The sequence below is a fragment of the Psammomys obesus genome, unplaced genomic scaffold, assembly GCF_907164565.1.
Source record: "Psammomys obesus unplaced genomic scaffold, mPsaObe1.curated_primary_1811, whole genome shotgun sequence".
Taxonomy (NCBI): domain Eukaryota; kingdom Metazoa; phylum Chordata; class Mammalia; order Rodentia; family Muridae; genus Psammomys; species Psammomys obesus.
In genome coordinates, this window is record NW_026585626.1 from 6,554,730 (window position 1) to 6,573,296 (window position 18,567).

At 41.4% G+C, this 18,567-nt stretch overlaps 2 protein-coding genes across 2 annotated transcripts in view; both read left to right on the forward strand.

The window, feature by feature from the left end:
• The window catches only part of Med20 (mediator complex subunit 20), a 63,479-nt gene that overhangs the window by 22,364 nt on the left and 22,548 nt on the right, over positions 1 to 18,567 (forward strand). Inside the window, exon 5 of the mRNA XM_055613528.1 lies at positions 14,869 to 14,942. Coding sequence (XP_055469503.1) covers positions 14,869 to 14,906 — 38 coding nt within the window. The 3' untranslated portion in view covers positions 14,907 to 14,942. The remainder of the gene's footprint in view (positions 1 to 14,868; positions 14,943 to 18,567) is intronic.
• Positions 14,922 to 18,567, forward strand: part of Frs3 (fibroblast growth factor receptor substrate 3) — a 59,161-nt gene continuing 55,515 nt past the window's right edge. Inside the window, exon 1 of the mRNA XM_055613447.1 lies at positions 14,922 to 14,942. The gene's annotated coding sequence lies outside the window, so the exon portion shown is untranslated. The remainder of the gene's footprint in view (positions 14,943 to 18,567) is intronic.

Below are 18,567 nucleotides of genomic sequence, written 5' to 3' on the forward strand. Positions count from 1 at the left end.
ATCAACTCCTCACAGTGGCACAGCCATTCTGAGGCAGGACTCTTACTGCTAACTGTACTGAAATAAAGAGCCCTTGAGATGAAGTGACTTCCCTACCTCTACAAAGACATATTTGGCCATTAATAGTCTTTCAGCACAAATACTATGTATGTCAATTGTTAACTCAATGATACATTTATTCTTTATTTTATTTTATGTTTTAAGGTGTGTGTGTGTGTGTATGTGTGTGTGCGCGTGTGCGTGTGCGTGTGCGCGCGCGCCTGAAGGTGTAAGTGTATTTTTCTTCAGTCACTCCCCACCTTTTTTCTGGGCGAAGCTCTCTCACTGAATCTTGACGTCACCTCTAAGCTAGGCTGGCCAGCCAGGAAGCTCCAGGAGTCTGTCATTTTTGCCTCCCAATGCTGTTACAGACAGATACCATGGTGTGTCTTTTCATGTGAATACTAGGGACCTAAACTATGTGGTTAGTCTTCTTCAGTGGGTCTTCTTTCCGTCTTTAAGTGATCTGTAGTTCTGTTCTCAAACACCTTCTCCTCTTTTTTTTTTTTTCCTTTCTCTTTTTTTTCTTTTCTTTTTAGATAATGTTTCATATAGCTCAGCTCAGCCTAGAATCTTCTAGAATTGTCTGTGTATGGAAAAGGATGACCTTGATTTTTCTCCCCCTTGGTTTTTATGAGACAGGGTTTCTCTATGTAGCCCTGGCTATTCTGGAACTCATTCTGTGGACCAGGCTGGCCTTGAACTCAAAAATACCCCTGACTCTTCCTCCCAAGCACTGGGATTAAAGGCATATGCATAATCCCCACTCCCACCCCAAAAGCTGACCTGGAATTCATAACTTCTGCCTCCACCTCACTTCTGGGATTTCATGAGGTGGCCACCATTTGCCACCCTTTTCTGTTTCTTTATAAGTGTTAAACCTAGGGCCAATATCACAAGGGTAGCATTTAATACACATGTTACATCAAGGTTCTCCTGTACTTTTACTTATTTTTTATTCCAGAATTGCTTTTGCAAAACCAACAACCCCAGACCAATTTTATAGCACCTTTCTGTGTGGCAAATTGCATGTCCACTTCTGAAATTGGAAAAATATTTTTTACTCAGTTGAAAGATTATTGAAAAATGGAAGTAAGCTTCAGTACAGATATCCATAAGTAAAAATTTGCTCAGAACATTGCTATTTTTATTTTCTTTTTCATTTGTTCTTTCTTTATGCCTGTCAAAAAATATACTAAATACTCTGCTTTTATTTGATGAAATGAATCAATTTACTCATTAAAATTAAAAGCACAGCTTTCTGAGTATGGAGGTTATACCTGGAGTCTCAGCACTTAGGAGGCTGAGGCAGAAGAATTCCACCCAGACTAGCCTGGGCTGCCGAGTAAGGCTCTTGCAGAAGACAGAAAGCAAAGACTACTGAGACTGCTGAGTGCCTGCTTTAGCTGAGCATGCCCATTATAACTAGAAGAGGCTCACTATATAGCCTGACTGGCCTGAACCCAGAGATGGCCCTGTCTCAGTCCCCACTGCTGAGGTTTAAGGTGTTTATTGTTGGAAATGGAGTCTCACATAGCTGAAACTTGCCTATAACTCTTTTTTTCTTTACTCTCTGTAACCTTGGCTGTTCTGGAATTCTGTAGAGCATGCTGTCTTAAAACCCACAGAGATCCATCTGCCTCTGTCTCCTGAGTGCTGGGATTAAAGGCGTGTGCTACCACTGACTGAACTCTTGAACATCATGCTTCTACCTTCCATGTTCTGCAAGTAGCTCTGTGCTACTGATACAGCCCAGGGAAACCCCAACAGGTTGGGTTCCATTTCTCTGCCAGTTAAAGAATTACAAGGCAGAAAAAGTCAGAAGCACAGCAGGTAACAGCAGAGAAACCTCAAGTACCATAGACAGAATCGACAGTTGAAAAAGGTCTTTTTTTGGGGGTGAAAAAGCACATGCAACAGGCACCCAGAAGAAAGGGGTTCAGGTAGCTAGCTGAATACCCTCTTCTCCAGGACTGGGGTTTCAAAGCCTCTGAAGAGCCTTCCTCCCCTCCATTAGGTTTGGTCAGTTTGATTGGTCTACAACTGTTGAATGATTCATCTCAATTTGACTTTTGTTTTGTTTTCTTGAGACAGGGTTTCTCTGTGTAGCCTTGACTATCATGAACACCCTTTGTCGACCAGGCTGGTCTTGAACTCACAGAGATCTGCCTGCCTCTGTGTCCCAGAGTGCTAGGTTTATAGGCCTACACCACTGCTTCCCGATCTGGCCTTGAACTTGTTGAGCCAGTCCTCACCAGGGGCCTCCAGCAGAGGGGGTAGAGGAGACATGACAGGACAGGACTACTAAAGCTGCCAGGTCTGGAAGGGAAGGAAGAAGCTGGTTATCTTGGAAATTTGATACCTTTATTAAACAAATAAAATAGGAGAAAATTAATATGAATGCATTTGTTTTAAAAAATGAAAAGGGAAGGGACTGATGAGATGGCTTCATGGTAACATTACTACTGCTCTTGTGGAGGATCTGAGTTCAAGTCCCAGCACTGTCCACCCACCATCACCTGTAATTCCAGGTCATAATCACCTATAACTTCAGTTCTAGGGCATCCTATAACTTCTTATGGCTTCCAGCATCACCAGGCTTGCATGTGGTACACATACATACATACAAACATACAGGCAAATACACTCATGAACATTTAAAAAAAAAAAAAAAAAGGTGCCGAGTATGGTGGCCTACCCAGGAGGCAGAGGCAGAGGCAGACAGATCTCTGTGAGTTTGAGAGCAGACCAGTCTACATAGTAAGTTCCAGGACAACCAAGTCTACACAAAGAAACACTGTCTCTAAGTAAATAAATATCTTGGGGAAAAAAAATGAAAGGGAATAAGTTTGGTATATATCTTAGTCAAAGCCGGTAGGGTGAAATACTATGGAGATGGAATTTAGAGGTCAGGGGTATTGGTTCAAAACCTGGAGTCCCAGCACTGAGGAGGTTGATGCAGGACTACGGGAAATTCCAGGTCAGCCCGGGCTACTTTGTTTCAGTCCTCCTTGGACTAACTGAGGCCTTGTCTCAAGAAGCCTAACTAAATAAATACTGGGAAAACTTGGGAAGGTTATACAGTGTGCTTTCTTCAGTAGATACCGGGAAAGGTTCTGTCACCTGGGAATGACAGATGTGTATGCTCCTGCTATTTACAAAAAATTGGGTTGCCACATGCTTTTCTGTTGGGAACTTTCTGGAACTCACATCCTCAGGATGTGGCAGCTACCAATGTTGCATGATGATGATTGTGTGAGGAACAGCTGTTAAGCCTGTCCATGAAATATTTGAGGTGCTCCTCCTGTCATCAAGATGTTTATGCAGCTTCAAGGAACTAGAAAGATCCAACATCCACAGGGTTCTGTTTCTGGAATGTTGACTGAGATTCATTCAAATAGGTCTGCCTTACAGTGAGGTGAGCCATAGAGACAGTGACATGGCCACCACCTTCCAGGCTAAATTTTGAACCTTTTTCATTGCCTTTGCTGGAGGAAATGAACTGACCCCATCTCACCTCCAGTCAGCCTCCCATGTTCTAAGATGGTAAAGGTGTGAATGCAGACAGGCCTGTTTAACCTAAGCCCCCCCTAAGGGGGCTGTTAGTTGCTTTCTGACAAATGTGGAACACAGAACTTGGGAGTTTGTTTCCTTTTCTCCCCCTCTTTAAGCTGTTATCAGAGCTATGAAGTATAGCTCCTTATAAAAGCTGATTGTAATAATTAGAAACACTTCCCTTTCATAAGGATGAGAAAATTACAAATTATTTGGGAAGCATTGTTTCTAGTCATGTGTTATTGTTCCTGAGACGTGGACAGTTTTAAAGGACTATAATACCATTTCTTTTCCATTCACATGTTAATAGAAGTCTGGAAAGTAAGGGCTCTTCTCAAATGTTCAGGGTTGTTTTATTATGTGTCAAGTTGTAAACAGCATTCTCTGACAGGTATTTTCTCTCTTTGTCTTCCTTTGAGCTAATTAGTAATTTACACTCCAGTAGCATCTCTCCCAGCCTCACTGTGTGAAAATGCCTGCTACTCCATGCCTTTCATGCAGTGGGGGCTGACAAATGATTGGGGGCAAATGTTGGCAAGCACATCAGAAGAATCAGGGTAAAAATTGATTTTTGCATGTTTTGAAAAGGCTTTTGTATGTGTCTCTCCCCCTTTCCATCCTGCCCTCCTTAGATATAGGAATGTTAGGACCTTCTGTATGTAACCTATAGCTACTGCCTGTGGTTCAGTTTGATATTTTGTGTGCTGTTCCCCACCCCCAGCCCAGTGCTGTGGGATTTGAGGAGGATTAGCAGGGCACTCTGCATAGTTTAGAGCCCAGGAAAGTGGACTTTACTGCTCCCACCCCAGAAGAATAGCAGGCTTCCAGCATTGTCTTTAGAAGCCACCCGCAGAGCTGCTCTTGCTGGGCCCGTGACTGCGAGGTGGTGGGAGGCCAGCGCTGTTGCTGGTGAGTTAGGGAGATGCTTTTATCTGCCGCTTAGCTCTCCAAAGGAGAGCAAAGGTGGTCCTACCTTTGTATCAGCTTTTTCCAGAGGCAGCTGAGTGGCCAAAACATAAATCACCACAAAGTTTTAACATGTGTCACATTGAGGTCCTGCTCTTTTCTGCCTTCTATTCTATTTCTTCCTTTAGTCTCTGACATGGGAAAGATGTATTGAGTCATTTGTGTGTGTTCACTTGCATAGGCCTGTGTGGGGGTGTTAGAGTCAACTGTTGACTCTGAAATAGCCTGAAGGGTACGTTTATCTTGTCATTGTAAATTTTATTTTAAAATTAATGCAAGGATGGGTAGAGGTTTATTGTTTGTCACTTTTGAGCTAAAATCCTTTTAGAATGGTAGATAAATTATGGTACTTATTTTTATAATACTAGCTACTGATTTATTAGGATAGTAAGGTCAAAGTCACTGTTAAAACTAATTCGATTCTCCTTGAAAAATTGTTACCTAGAGGTAGTCATGAAGAAAATTGAGTAAGAAAATGTGTGAATAGCTTATTTCAGCCATCATTGCTAATAGGTTTATCACCGAAGGCATTGAGCCTTTGACAGCGAACAAGCACGTGTGAACAGGGTCATCTCATGTATGCAGCACTTACAGAGTATGTGGGTCTGAATTAGTGTTTTGTTTTTATAAACCCAGAGTCCAACAAGGCGAAGTAGAGGATGCCTGCAATCCCAGCACTTGGGAGGTGGAAGCAGAATGAGCTAAAATTCAAAGTAATATTCAGCTCCAATACCTAAGGATCGCAGGGCACCAGAGCTTGGTTTCCATGACCTACTTTGGGTGATTCAAAACTATCTGTTAGTCCAGCTCCGGGAGATCCATTCCTCTCTCTGTCCTCTGCAGGCTCATAAACTTAGTGCATGTAACTCCTACTGCCCCATACACACAGAAACCGTAAAAAAACAAAACAAAACAAACCCTAGAGTGAAAGCTCAATAGTTAAGAACTCTTACTGCTCTTATAGAAGATCCAGGTTTGGTTCCCAGCACTCTAATGACAGTTCAAAACTGTAACTTGAGTTCCAGAGATTCCAACACCCTATTCTGGCCTCTTCAGGCCCCTGCACTCATGTGATGCACATAAACTTATGTAGGCATGTACACATACGTACAAAATAAGTAAATCCTTAAAAAATAACTCTTTAAGTCTATTCTGTTGGCAAGAGATACCATGTACATGGTAACTCGTAAAAAGGAAAGCATTTAATTGGGATTGCTTCAGAAGAGTTTCAGAGGTCTACTATCATGGCGGCACACAAGCAGACATGGTAGCTGAGAGTTCTACATCTGAGTTTGAAGGCAGCAGGAAAAAAATGAGTCTGAGATTGGTTTGGACTTCTGAAACCCCAAAGCCCACCTCTAGTGACGTGCTTCCTCCAACAAGGCCACACCCTTTAATTCTTCTCAAGTAATGCCACTTCCTAATGACCAAGCATTCAAATGTATGAGCCTGTGGGGGATATTCCTATTCAAACCACCACATTTAAGGAAAAATCTCAGAAGGTCTAGAGTATCCATATGGATAGTTAATACTAAGATTTACCTTTCTCTTCCTTCCTTCTTTTAAAAATTCATTTAGTGTGGGTGTATGCATGTAGCACAGATTGTTCATGGAGGTCAGAGGACAACTTGTGCGCATTGGTTTTTCATCTTCCACTATGTGGGTTCCAGGGATCTAAAGTCATAAGGGTTGGTGATAAACACCTTTTACTGAGCCATGTTGGCTGGCTCCGACATAAACTTTTCTGCCCCTTTTTCTATTACAGCTACCTATATGTTAGTTTTATTGGATGTTCATGGTTAGACACTAATTGTACCTCTGTACTTTATATCACCTAGAAAAGAGCAGATTCATAAGCAACACTATATAAAATCTCATCAAAGTATAGTGATGAGAGAGGTATTGGCAGTTAAAGAAGAGTTCTAACTGCTGGGGTGTGTAGGTTAGCATTTCTCTAACATGGGAAAGGCCTGGTTTCTACTGTCATAGAGCAAAAATGAGTCAATGCATCAACAGGAAAGTGAACACATGACTGTAGGGCAAAATGCAATCTGAAATGTTTCAAGTGCGTGGCAGAGCCTAAAGAGGTAGAGTGTGCCTGCAGTCCCAGGACACGGAATCTGCCGAGAAGATTCCTGAGCAGTTAGGGTGTATTTTCCAGAGTAGCTATGAGGGAAAGTGTCTTCCCTGTGGACTGAGGTGTGGCAGTCATTAGAGTTTTAGAGTTGCTTTTGTATCCCATCCCAGCTTGTTGTTTAAAGAACTTAAAGCTGTCTTTCTTCTTTCTGTTTTGTTTTTGGAGATAAGGTATCACATAGCCCAGGCTGACCTTGAATTTACTGAGTAGCTAGGACTAGTTTTGCTTTTGTTTTTGTTTTGTTTTCCCGAGATAGGATTTTTCTGTGGCTACCCTGGACTCTCCTTGTAGGTCTGGCTGACCTCAAACTCACAGTGATATGCCTGCCCCTGTCTCCAGAGTGCTGGAATTAGAGGCGTGTCACCACCAAGTCCCCGCTAGTTTTGATTTGATCCTTCTGGCTTAGCGTCTCAAGTGCTGGTGTTAAAAGTATGAGCTACCACATTTGGCTCTCAAAATATATATTTTTTTAAAAATCCCTGAATAAAATCAACTTAGGGCTATCGCTTAGTGGAATGTGGCACTTGCCTAGTATGCATCAGGCTCTGGGTTTGATAACAGCTTCAAGGATGATGAGTTCTGAGGCTGGGAAGATGGCTTACCAGTTAAGTGCACAGACTGCTCTTTCAGAGGACTTGGGTTCAGTCCCAAGCCCCGTGGGACATCTCACAGCTGGCTGTAACTTCAGTTCTAGGTTATCTGATGTCTTTTTCTGACTTCCATGGGCACATATGTAGTATATACACATACATGCAAAAAACCCACTAATATCTAAAAAATAAAAGAGAATGATGGGGGAAGGGTTGTCTAGTCAATAAAGTGCCGCCCTGTGAGCATAGGCTCCGCCTCCAGACCCACCTGAAGAGCCAGGCATGCCTGCTGCTCCTGTAGCTGCAGTGCTGTAGGGGAGGGGAACAGAGAGGCTTACTGTCCAGCAAGACTAACCAAATCATGAGTTTCAGTAAGACACCTGCTCCGGAAGGAAGAACAAAAGGAAGGAAGGAAAGGTGGAGATTGATTAAGGAAGGACATCTGGTGTTGACCTCTGGCCTCCACATGCATATCCACACACGTGCAAGACAACACACATGCACATGTGAGCTTCTCATTTTGTAGTAGTTTTATATATATACTTTTTAAATAAGAAATAAAATCAATTTAAACTTGACTCTTGCCATGTAAGAGGTATTTAAGTTTGTTGTGTAAATTAATGTAGGCATGAGTGTGAAGTGGTTTTCTTTTTAAAATTTGGGAGGTTTGTTTTGATTTGGTTTTTTGAGACAGAGTCACCATGTAGCCCTGGCTGTCCTGGAGCTCATTATGTAGACTAGGCTGGCCTCAAACTCATAGAGATCCAGCTGCCTCTGCCTCCCTAGTGCTGGGACTAAAGGTGTGCGCCACCACATTCAGCTCTTTAAGACCCAGCTGGCCCTGCTAAGATGTCTTTTATTATGGGGGGTGTATGTGTGTGTGTTTGTGTGTAGGTCTAAGGGTGCTTGTGGGTGGGAGTTTGTTCTCTTTTACTGATGGATCATAGGGATCAAAATCAGGTCATCAGGCTTAGGAACAGGCTTCTTGTCCCCAAGCATTCCCATGGTTTGGATACTCTTGATTCAGAGGACAAGGCGTTGTGTTCACCTTTCCCATTCCTTCCCTATGGAATCCTCTCTAATGTGTCTTATATAAGCTTGTAATTTTATATGCACTTTTATAAAATATTTAGTAAGGGGCTTTTTATTTTCAGTCACAAAATATCTGGTTCTACCCTGCTTGTGTAGAATTTGGCTTTAGGGTCTCCTGGAACTGCCCTCTTTCTCTGGTTTTTACTTTGTTTACTGTTTGAAGATCTATTTATGCAGGGTGCAGACTTAGCTAACTGGTCTTAAGTGTAACATAGTATTCCATGGTGTGCATAGATTCCCATAGCAATGGGTACCAAGGCTACTGTAAACAACACTAGCAGTAGCAATCTTGCAGTGTTCAGTACTGATATATTTTAGGATTTCTGGGATACAGACCCAGGATTGCCATGATGATGTAAGTGCTCTTAAGAGCTGAATGAATGTATCACATCACATCCCACAAGCAGGGCCTTTCTGTAACTGCCCCATACTTACATTTCTACCTTTTCCCAATAGTGATGGCTCACTATAACTTGTGCAAGGCACTAATGATCTGGAGCATTTCTTCATGCTTTAGTTAATTGCTTCTCTTCTGTGAATTGCCTCTGTATGTTCTTTGTTTCCCATAAATACGAGAAATTATATGATGACTATAATCTATAAACTTAATATCTACACACAGTTGCACAATACTTGGTTGATTTTGAGCCATAAGAATATCATCTGAGTATATTCTGTTGACTCTTGTGTTTTTCTGTTTGTTTTTTTGTTTGTTTGTTTGTTTTTGTTTTTGTTTTTTTTTTTGAGACAGGGTTTCCCTGGCTGTCCTAGACTCACTTTATAGACCAGGCTGGCCTCGAATCTCAGAAGATCCTCCTGCCTCTGCCTGCCCAAGTGCTGGGATTCCAGGTGTGCGCCACTGCGCCTGACTCTGTTGTTTTTTATTGAATACAAATGCTTCTTGTAGTCAAACCCATCACTTTTAGCCCTAAGAAGTTTCCCTTATTAGTGCTTGTTGGACTTAGCATTTCCAGGTTATCTCCTAGGTTTCTTTCTTTTAGCTTTATGGATTTGCTTTACCTGTTACAGTTAATCTATGTGGAACCCTTCCTTCCTTTTCTCATTCCTTCATTTCTGTCATCCCTCCCTTCTTTTCTTGCCTGTGCTAGGGGATTAAATATGTACATGATGCTAAGCAAGCAAGCCCTTTCCGACTGAGATATTTTCAATCCCCACTTATAATTTTGACTGACATTGTTTTAACTTTTAAGCTAATTTAGCAAGACCTGGCACCTTTTTTTAAAATGATTTATTTATGTATTTTATTTGAATGAGTGTTTTGTCTGCATGCATACCTGCATGCCAGAAGACGGCATCAGATGCTATTATGGATGGTTGTGAGACACCATGTAGTTGCTGGGAATTGAACTTAGAACCTCTAGAAGAACACCAGCCCTTTTATTTATTTACTTATTTATTATTTATTAGTTTTTTTTTTTCTTTTTTGGAGACAGGGTTTCTCTGTGTAGCCTTGCCTGTCCTGGACTTGTTTTGTGGACCAGGCTGGTCTCGAACTCACAGAGATCTGTCTTCTTCCGCCTTCTGGAGCACTGGGATTACAAGCGTGCACCACTGCGCCCAGCTTTACTTTTTATCTTTTATAAAGTCTCTCCACTTACGAGCATGAGCATGAAGGAATAAACATTTTTGGTTTGAGTTTTCTTTTTTTTTTTTTTTTTTTTTTGTTGTTGTTGTTGTTTTTTGAGTCAAGATTTCTCTGTGTAGCCCTGGCTGTCCTAGAACACCATTGTCTGCCATTTCTCATCATTCCTGCCCTTTGTTGTTGCTGTGCTGCCCTTGGTATGTCTAAACCCAGAGTCTCTCCAGTCACCTTCCTGGAGAATAAGCCTGTCAGCCTCAATTAGTGGCCACTAGGAGCCAGAGTGGAAGTCTGGGCACTGAAGTTTTTGGCCATTCTTCAGTTTTGCGTGCTGTCCCCCTTTTCACTGGCAGTCCAAGTTTTTCTTAGCACCATTCAGTTTGCTTTTCAGCCTCTATAATTTTACTTAAGACATCTCAGTTTGCAGCCCTGGTTGGCCAGGAACTCCTTGTGTAGACCAGGCTAGACTTGAACTCACAGATATCCCCCTTCATTCTTCATGGCACAGAGTAGAAGTGGCTTACCAATGATTACTTTTCTGTCCAGGGCTACAACTGAGTTTCAAGTGTTCCTTTCTGTGCCTGGGTAACAGTCTCTGAAATAGCCTCTGGCTACCACTCCAGGGTGCTAGGATTAAAACCAGGGCCTCAGGCATGCTAGGCCAGGGATCTACCTCTGAGCTAGAGCTATCCATGGTTTATGTCACTGAATTTTTTTTTTAATTTACTGTTGTTATATGAAATTTAAGTTATATTTTTCTTTCTTGTTAGCATCTAGTTTTATTTTGGTGAATTTTTGCTTATCTATTTCTAAGGCAGTGTTTCTTTGTGTAGCCCTGGCTGTCCTGGAGCTCACTCTATAGACCAGATTGGACTCAAACTCAGAGGTCCACTTGTCTCTGCCTCCCAAATGCTGGGATTAAAGGCATATGCCACCACTACCCAGTTTACCTTGGTGAATTTTAAAACTGAGAAAATCTATTAAAAAGTTTTTGTTTGTTTGTTTTGTTTTTGGAGTTTGGGACTTATTCTGTAGAACTTATTCTGTAGAACTATGTAGTCAAGGCAATTCTCTTGGCCCAGCCTCCTGGGTGGCTGGGATGCCAGTACTGAGGCACCGAGCTAGGCCTGATGTTTATATTTTAAAGAGCCTAAATCAAAGCACTAAAAAGGCTTCTCAGCTGGATGTGGTGGCACACACCTCTAATCCTCAGGGAGGCAGAGGCAGGCCTCGTCTACAAATGAGTCCGGGGTAGCCAGGGCTACACAGAGAAACTCTTCTTGTCTCAAAACAACAACAACAATAATAATATAAAAATAAAAAGGTTTCTCTTGTACTACTACTGTTCCTTGCTTGGTCGGTTCTAAAAGTGCTTTGTGGAAAAGGATAGGTTCGTAGTTCAGTAATCTCAAACCATAGGCATAACACTGAACTGTGTTCCCTGATTTCTGTAATGTACCTTGGCCCTAGATGCCTCTAATCCCTTGGCCATGTGTGGGCTAGTCATTTACTAAGTCTGACCCTACTTTGTTCTGTAAAATGCCACTGACACCTATTTCATTTTGAGACCTGATAGAACAAGTGTTCTATCAACAACAGTGATGTCTGGTAGGGGTACGGTGGACATCTCCACATGTCCCCTCCCTGTTAAAGTTGCAGCTCTATGCTTGTGAAACTGTTGTCTAGTGTTTCTTTAAATTTTTAGTGTGTGTGTGTGTGTGTGTGTGTGTGTGTGTGTGTGTGTGTGTGTCTAGGTGGGGGGATATATGAATGTGAATGCAGTGCCCACAGACTCCAGAAGAGGCTCTCCTGGAAATGGAGTTACAGGTACTTGTGAGCCACCAGACATGGGTGCTTGGGAACCAAACCTGGGTCCTCTGTAAGAACAGCTTTTGCTCTCAACCATTGAGTTATTTCTCCAGCCCATTGTTAATCTGTCTTCCTTCCTTCCTTCCTTCCTTCCTTCCTTCCTTCCTTCCTTCCTTGCTTCCTTCCTTCCTTATTTATTTAGGTGCCATTTTTATTTGTTTATTTGTTTATGGGGAGTACCCTTACAAGCCAGAAGAGGGCATTGGAACCCAGGAGTTGAAGTTACAGGTAGTGGTGAACCACCTGGCATGGATGCTGAGATTTGAGCCCAGGTCTTTTGGAAGAGCCTGAGTGCTCCAGCCCATTTTCTGGTATTTCTAAGGAGGATTTGATAACAGAACTACTGATTTAAAAATAGTGTGACTATATGTTGGAAGGTTAGATTCTCACAATTAACAGTATTTGTTGTATAGGTATATACAGGTATATAAAGTAGGATTAGGATTCCAAAGTGAGCTGGGCATAGTGGCTCGAGCCTGTAATCCCAGGTGGATCTCTGTGAGTTCAAGACTAGCCTGGTCTACAAAGTGAGCCCAGGACAGCCAAGGCTACACAGAGAAACCCTGTCGGGGGTGGGGAAGGAATTCTAAAGTGATGAAATGGGAACTCTGATGTGTGCTAAGGAGACTGCCGTGGCTGCCTCTGCTGCTCATTATAGGTGGAATTTGGTATTGCTTTTGTTTGCACTTATCATACTAAGCCATTGTTCTTTGCTCATCTTATTTTAATTTTTAGTAAGAAGAAATTCTCAGTCTAGGATTCTCATCTAATTATGTCTTTCAGCCCCTATGAAGCTTGTTGGTTAAAATTAGATATTATTTAACAAAAATGAAGAACCAGTTGCCAAACACATTTCAGAATTCTTTGAATTCTGCCTAGATGACCTGGCTCTCTCATCCCAGCTTGCTCAGAGCTCCTGGAATGTTTAAGTACCAGGTTCTGCTCTCACCAGGATAATATCACACATGTACAGTTCTTGTCTCTTTATAATGCATTTATACACATTTTCTTATTGATCTTTTCAGCATCTTTGGGAGTACAACTTACATCCATTATAGGAGAGGAAGTGTAGGGGTCCCAAGTCATAGGTGAGTTGTCAAAGGTGTCACAGCTCAGAATTGGATAATCTGGGCTGTAGACTCAAGCCCCCTCCCTGATGCTTAATCTAAGGCTTTTTTTACTTTTGTGCTCTTTTGCCAACCATTATAAATGAACAGATCTTTCTAGTGTCTCATTGGATATAATAAAATACAGAGTCAGATTTCATTTGTGATTTGTGGTGTTAGGATTTGAACTGAGGGCCTTGAGCATGCCAGGCAAGCACTTTATTACTGAGCTACAGCCTCAGATAAAAAAATAAAGGTTGTGGGCTGGTGATATGGTGTTATTGGTAGAATGCTTGCCTGTTGAGAGAAGCCCTGCATTTGAGACTGTATTTAGCATCACAGAGGAGGCTGGCCTCGAACTCAAGAGATCCACCCTCTTCAGCCCCTAAAGCATTGGAATCAAAGGCATGTGCCCCCATGCCTGGCATGGCCTTTAAACTAGGATCAAATGCAGGATACTAAGCATAAATTCCACGTGATTACATATCCTACATGCTATTGAGTGTAGAGGTGATTAACGTAATTAGCTTGGGGAGAGGACATCTAGAATTAAATTAAAATTACTTGGTTTTAACTGTAATTAATTAGCTTTGGGGGTGTTTTTACTTTGGAAGTTAGGTTGTGTGGCTGGGAGAGAGGGATACTGATTGAATTTGAGGCTCCATCCTTACAGTGTCAGGAGTTCCTCTGGGTAAGTGCCTCAGGCCTGCAGCCTATAACGTCTAGTAGATAAAGCTCTTCCTAAAAATAGTTGTGAGTTTCACAGTCTTGCAACTCTTCTGCCTTGGGGCCCAGACTTTCTTGCCCTGTGCTACTGATTTGTGCTAAGTGCACCCAGATGTGAAACTTGGTGCCTCTGGTTTTCAGAAAGGCTCTATTCACGCAGGGCATTGTGGATTTGTATACGTAACTAAAGAAAGGGAGCAAAATAGAGGTGGAGAGAGCCTAGCTCTGCATTAATGCAGACAACTTTCAGCTGTCCTTGGCCGGAGCTCGTCACACACACCCCCATCCCAGCTTTGCCCTATTGTGCTGGCTCTTCTTTTCTTCTCTGTCCCTCTCAACATTCTTCTCCCAGTCCCTTTTAGAGATAAAACAACAAATTCTTCCCCTTGTAGAATGCAGAGCAATTTCCCTTTCTTGACAACCATTCTGGGATCTTGACAGCCATTCTTCAGGGAACCACCCACTCTAAGGGACTGGACCTGAGTGGTGGGGCCCCATATAAAGGGTGCATATTTTCGAAAAGAAAGTTTATTCCAAGAGGAATTCTTGTGTTCACCATTAGGCTGATAAAAGAGAGAATTTGCCATTCTGTTACATAGCAGCTAATTTACCAATCAAGTTTTATTAAATTCCAAATAAGGTGTCAGAAGTCTAAAAAATGATTACATGTGTAATTTATTGAACTCATAAACTGTAGTTATCTTTGTTTAATACACACAATATGTTGCTTTTAAAGATATTTGATGCTTACATCTAGGTCATTAACCCAGTTGACACAAAGGAGTCGTTTCACACTCTCTCCAAACTATTAAGCATTTCACTTGTACATAGATAAGTTTAGCTTTTGATACTGGAATACTTTTTGCTAGCATGATTTTTCAGTTGTGCAGTTTCAAGTTCTATGCAAAGACAACTGTGATCTTTACAGATGTCTTTTTTTTTTTTTAAACCTTTAATGCTTGCATTTATGGCTCATTCTTCTTGTAAATGACTGAATCCTTGGTTGCTCTTAGCTCAAACATGGGTCATATTGTTTCCTATTTTTTAAAATGTCAATGTCAAAAAGTTGTAGGGATTTCACTGTGTTTTAACATACTAATCCTTTTCTGAATTTCTATATAAGTTTTATAAAATTGCTTTTTTCTTGCTATGTATCAGCCCATGCTCACAGATTGTTTCTTCCCGTAGGTAATAGAGAAGAGGAAACCCAGCCAATGATTATGTGATACTATGGAAGAAGATGGAAACAACTTGTTTAATGGGTAAGGAATAAAGCTGTGGTAAAATCTTGTTAATGAGAATTATTCATGATGGTATGACCAGTCTGTAATCTGACAGTCCTGCCAGGGGTGTGATTGATTAGGATCTGTGTCTTGGTGATGTTCTGAACTTTTTATCCAAGCTTCCATCTTAACCTTGCACATTTTCAATACCATAGATTAAGAGGAGATACATTCATATTTAAAGATAAAAGGGGACCTTGAGACCCACCTGAATGCTAAGACAAGCCTTGGTTAGGCTTAAAGTTTATTGATGGCTGACTAGAAGTTGCCTGCCGTGGCCTGTCAAGGGTAATTGTCCGCCCTTTTTCTTTGAATACTGCCGGCCTCTGTGATTCCAGGCTCACCATAGGGGTCCTGTTCACTTGAGCAACTGCAGATGTGCGTCAGGTGGTAACCAAATAAAATTTCAAAAGCCCATATATTTTTTTATTGTCCAGAACCCAAACATCATAGCTAATCCAAACTATAGGTGAATGTTAGATCCCTATCAGAGTCTACAAGTTTATGCAGCATTGATTTGGGCAATGGTTCCCAACCTTCCTGATGCTGCTACCCTTTAATACAGTTCTTCATCTTGTGGTGACCCCCCCCCCCCCATCGTAAAATTATTTTCATTGCTGCTTCATAACTGTAATTTTGCTACTGGTATGAATCTCAATGTAAGTATCTGTGTTCTCCAATGGTCTTAGGTAACCCCTGTTAAAGGGTGGTTTGGACCCAGGACCCCTGGGGGTCATGACCCATAGATTGAGAACTAGTGGTTAAATGTTCAAGACCAGCATGTTTTCAAAAAAAGGAAATTTGAGAGGACTGTTTAATTAACTAGGCTGCCAGACTCTGAACAGAAAATCCAGCATAGCTATCCAGAAAGACAAGAAGTATGTGCATCCTGCTAAGACATGGAGTTTTGTTTTGGGGGACAGGGTGGGCAAGATCTTACTGTGAAGCCGAGGCTTGGCTTCAAGTTCATGATCCTCTTCCTTCAGCCTGCTGAGTGCTGCATTACTGGTACATGCTACCAACAGCTGACACAGAGGCCTGAAAATGGCTGTTTATTCATATACACAGTAGGAGCTAGAGGTGTAAAACTCTTTTCTCACACTTTAGCAACATGCTCGTATGAGAAATGAAATGAGGCTAAAACAAAATCTCTGATAAAGACTCTTTTGTCCTCAGCATTAGACTTCCCTGAGATGGGAATGTAACATCACAGAGATCCAAATGTGTATTAATATGCTACCGAGGATAACCCATGACACCTGCAGATGATAATAACCAAGCACGTACTGTGTTTCAGGCGTTACTGCATGTTTTTCATGTGGACTAATTAATCTTCAGCATTAACGTACAGTGGGTATTTTATTGTCTCTACCTTTAAGCCGAGGAATTCAATGAAGCAGAGATCAACTTGCCCAAGCAAGCTAATAACAACTGTCCCAAAGCAGTCTGGCATCAAAGCTCACGTTTCAACCACTAGTTCTCAACCTATGGGTCCTGATCCCCAGGGGTCCTGGGTCCAAACCACCCTTTAACAGATGTCACCTAAAACCACTGGAGAACATAGATACTTACAATGAGATTCATACCAGTAGCAAAATTACAGTTATGAAGCAGCAATGAAAATAATTTTATGATGGGGGGGTCACCACAAGATGAGGAACTGTATTAAAGCTAAGGAGCTAAGGGTGACCTTGAACACCTCTCCTCCAAATTCCACCTTCTCAGTGTTAAGATAACAGGTATGTAGCCCATGGGCCCTGCTTTTGAGTTTCTTTTTTCTTTTGCACAGTACTGTACCTTTGAAAATATGGGGGAGGGGTTTGTTTGGTCTTTTTTGTGTTTATGAGTGTTTTGCTTACATATATATCTGTTTACCATGTGTATGCTTGGTGTTCATGGAGGCCGGAAGAGGGACTAGAGCTGTAGATGGTTGCGAGCCACCATGTGGATGTTAGGAATAGAACCAAATGCTTTGGAGGATTAGCAAGTGCTTCTCTTAACCACTGAGCTATCTCTCCAGCCCCTCAAAATGTCTTTGATGCTTTTCCCATTGCTTGTCACCACTTACTTAGGTCATGCTGAAAACTGCCTAACTTGAGAAAGCACACTGCAAAGAAATCTTTTTCTTGTAGTCCTTTGTTCTATTATTCTGGGTGCTCTTTCATTATTATGGAGTATCTGATATAGTCTGACTGTTAAGGCTGTTTCATTAGGGTAATATATAAACAGAAGGCAACATTTAGTATTTGTGTTAGGCAATGTTTTAAATGCTTTATTATCCATTTAGTTCTTCACCCACTCAAAAGGCAGACGCTGTTATTAGTCTTGAGGTGAGCACCAGGCATGATAGTATGCTCCCTATAATCTCAGCACTTGGGAGTTAAAGGACAGAGGATCAAGAGTTCAAATTCAGCCCAGCCTGTGGCACACAACTTTAATTCCAGCACTGAGGAGGCATGGGCATTGAGGCCAGCCTGATTTACATAGCAAGTTCCAGGCAAGCCAAAGCTACAAGGGGGGGTGGGGGGCAGGTTGTATTCTAAATGGCAGCTTTAGGATTCAGATATAGGCCTGCTCCTGTCTGCTGACCAAGGGATGTGGTTTAGTTAATATAAACTTGTAAGGTTTGCAATATAAACTTAGGAGTAAAAAATAAGGCAGGAAAGCCAAATATTTCCCAGAAAAGTCACTATAACTTTCTTTTGCTTGTCTTTGGGAAGACAAATTTGAAATTGTATGTTATGGGGTGAGATAGGGTAGGGTGGGCTTCTGTTGGGTACTAAGGCTTCCACCCAGGGCCTTATCCTCATATGCCTGGTATGCAAGTATTCTACTACAGAGCTGTGCCTCTAGCTGTCTTTTTCCTCCCTTGATCTATTTAGTTATTCTTCTTTTAAAGATGTTCAAACATTTTGTTTATGTGTGTCTCTGTGAATGTATGTGATGTGTGTTCGGGTGTCTTCAGAAGCCAGAAGAGGGCATTAGATTTGCTGAAGCTGGAGTTAACAGTCACTGAATCTTACACACTGACTCAGGGACTCAGATTTCCTGGGTGCTTCAAGGATAGTGTACCTTGACATTTTGTGATGTTTTTAAAAATTATTTTTAAAGAGCAACAAATAACTTAAGAAGTTTAGTATCAGAACTCCAGGATAGCAATAGAGTTGGGTCCGCCAAGCATTTTTGTTGTATCTGATTTGATCCCATTTGTTTTCAAAATTGGTGCCAGTTTTACCAAGATATTTAAATTAGGAAATAAAATACTAGTTAGTTTTCAGTTTATTCTACTGCTTTTTATTATTTGAAGAAAAATGTTCTTGCATGCATGAGATTTTCTTTACATCGTAAGTTGCTCCCAAGACCCTGTAATTTCCTTAAAGAGACTTTTATATAGAAAGAGATTATTTGGCTCATTAGAATGAGTCACTTAATAATGACTTGAAGGTTAACTAATATAGCCATCAGACTCCTGCTCATCAGCTAGATGTCTATCTGGTCATTCAACAACTCCAGTCATTTCTAAGCACAGACTATCAAGAATATCAGTAGAATACTAATGGAAAAAGAAGCTGACATTCAAAATGTGAGTGCTCACAGACTTTAT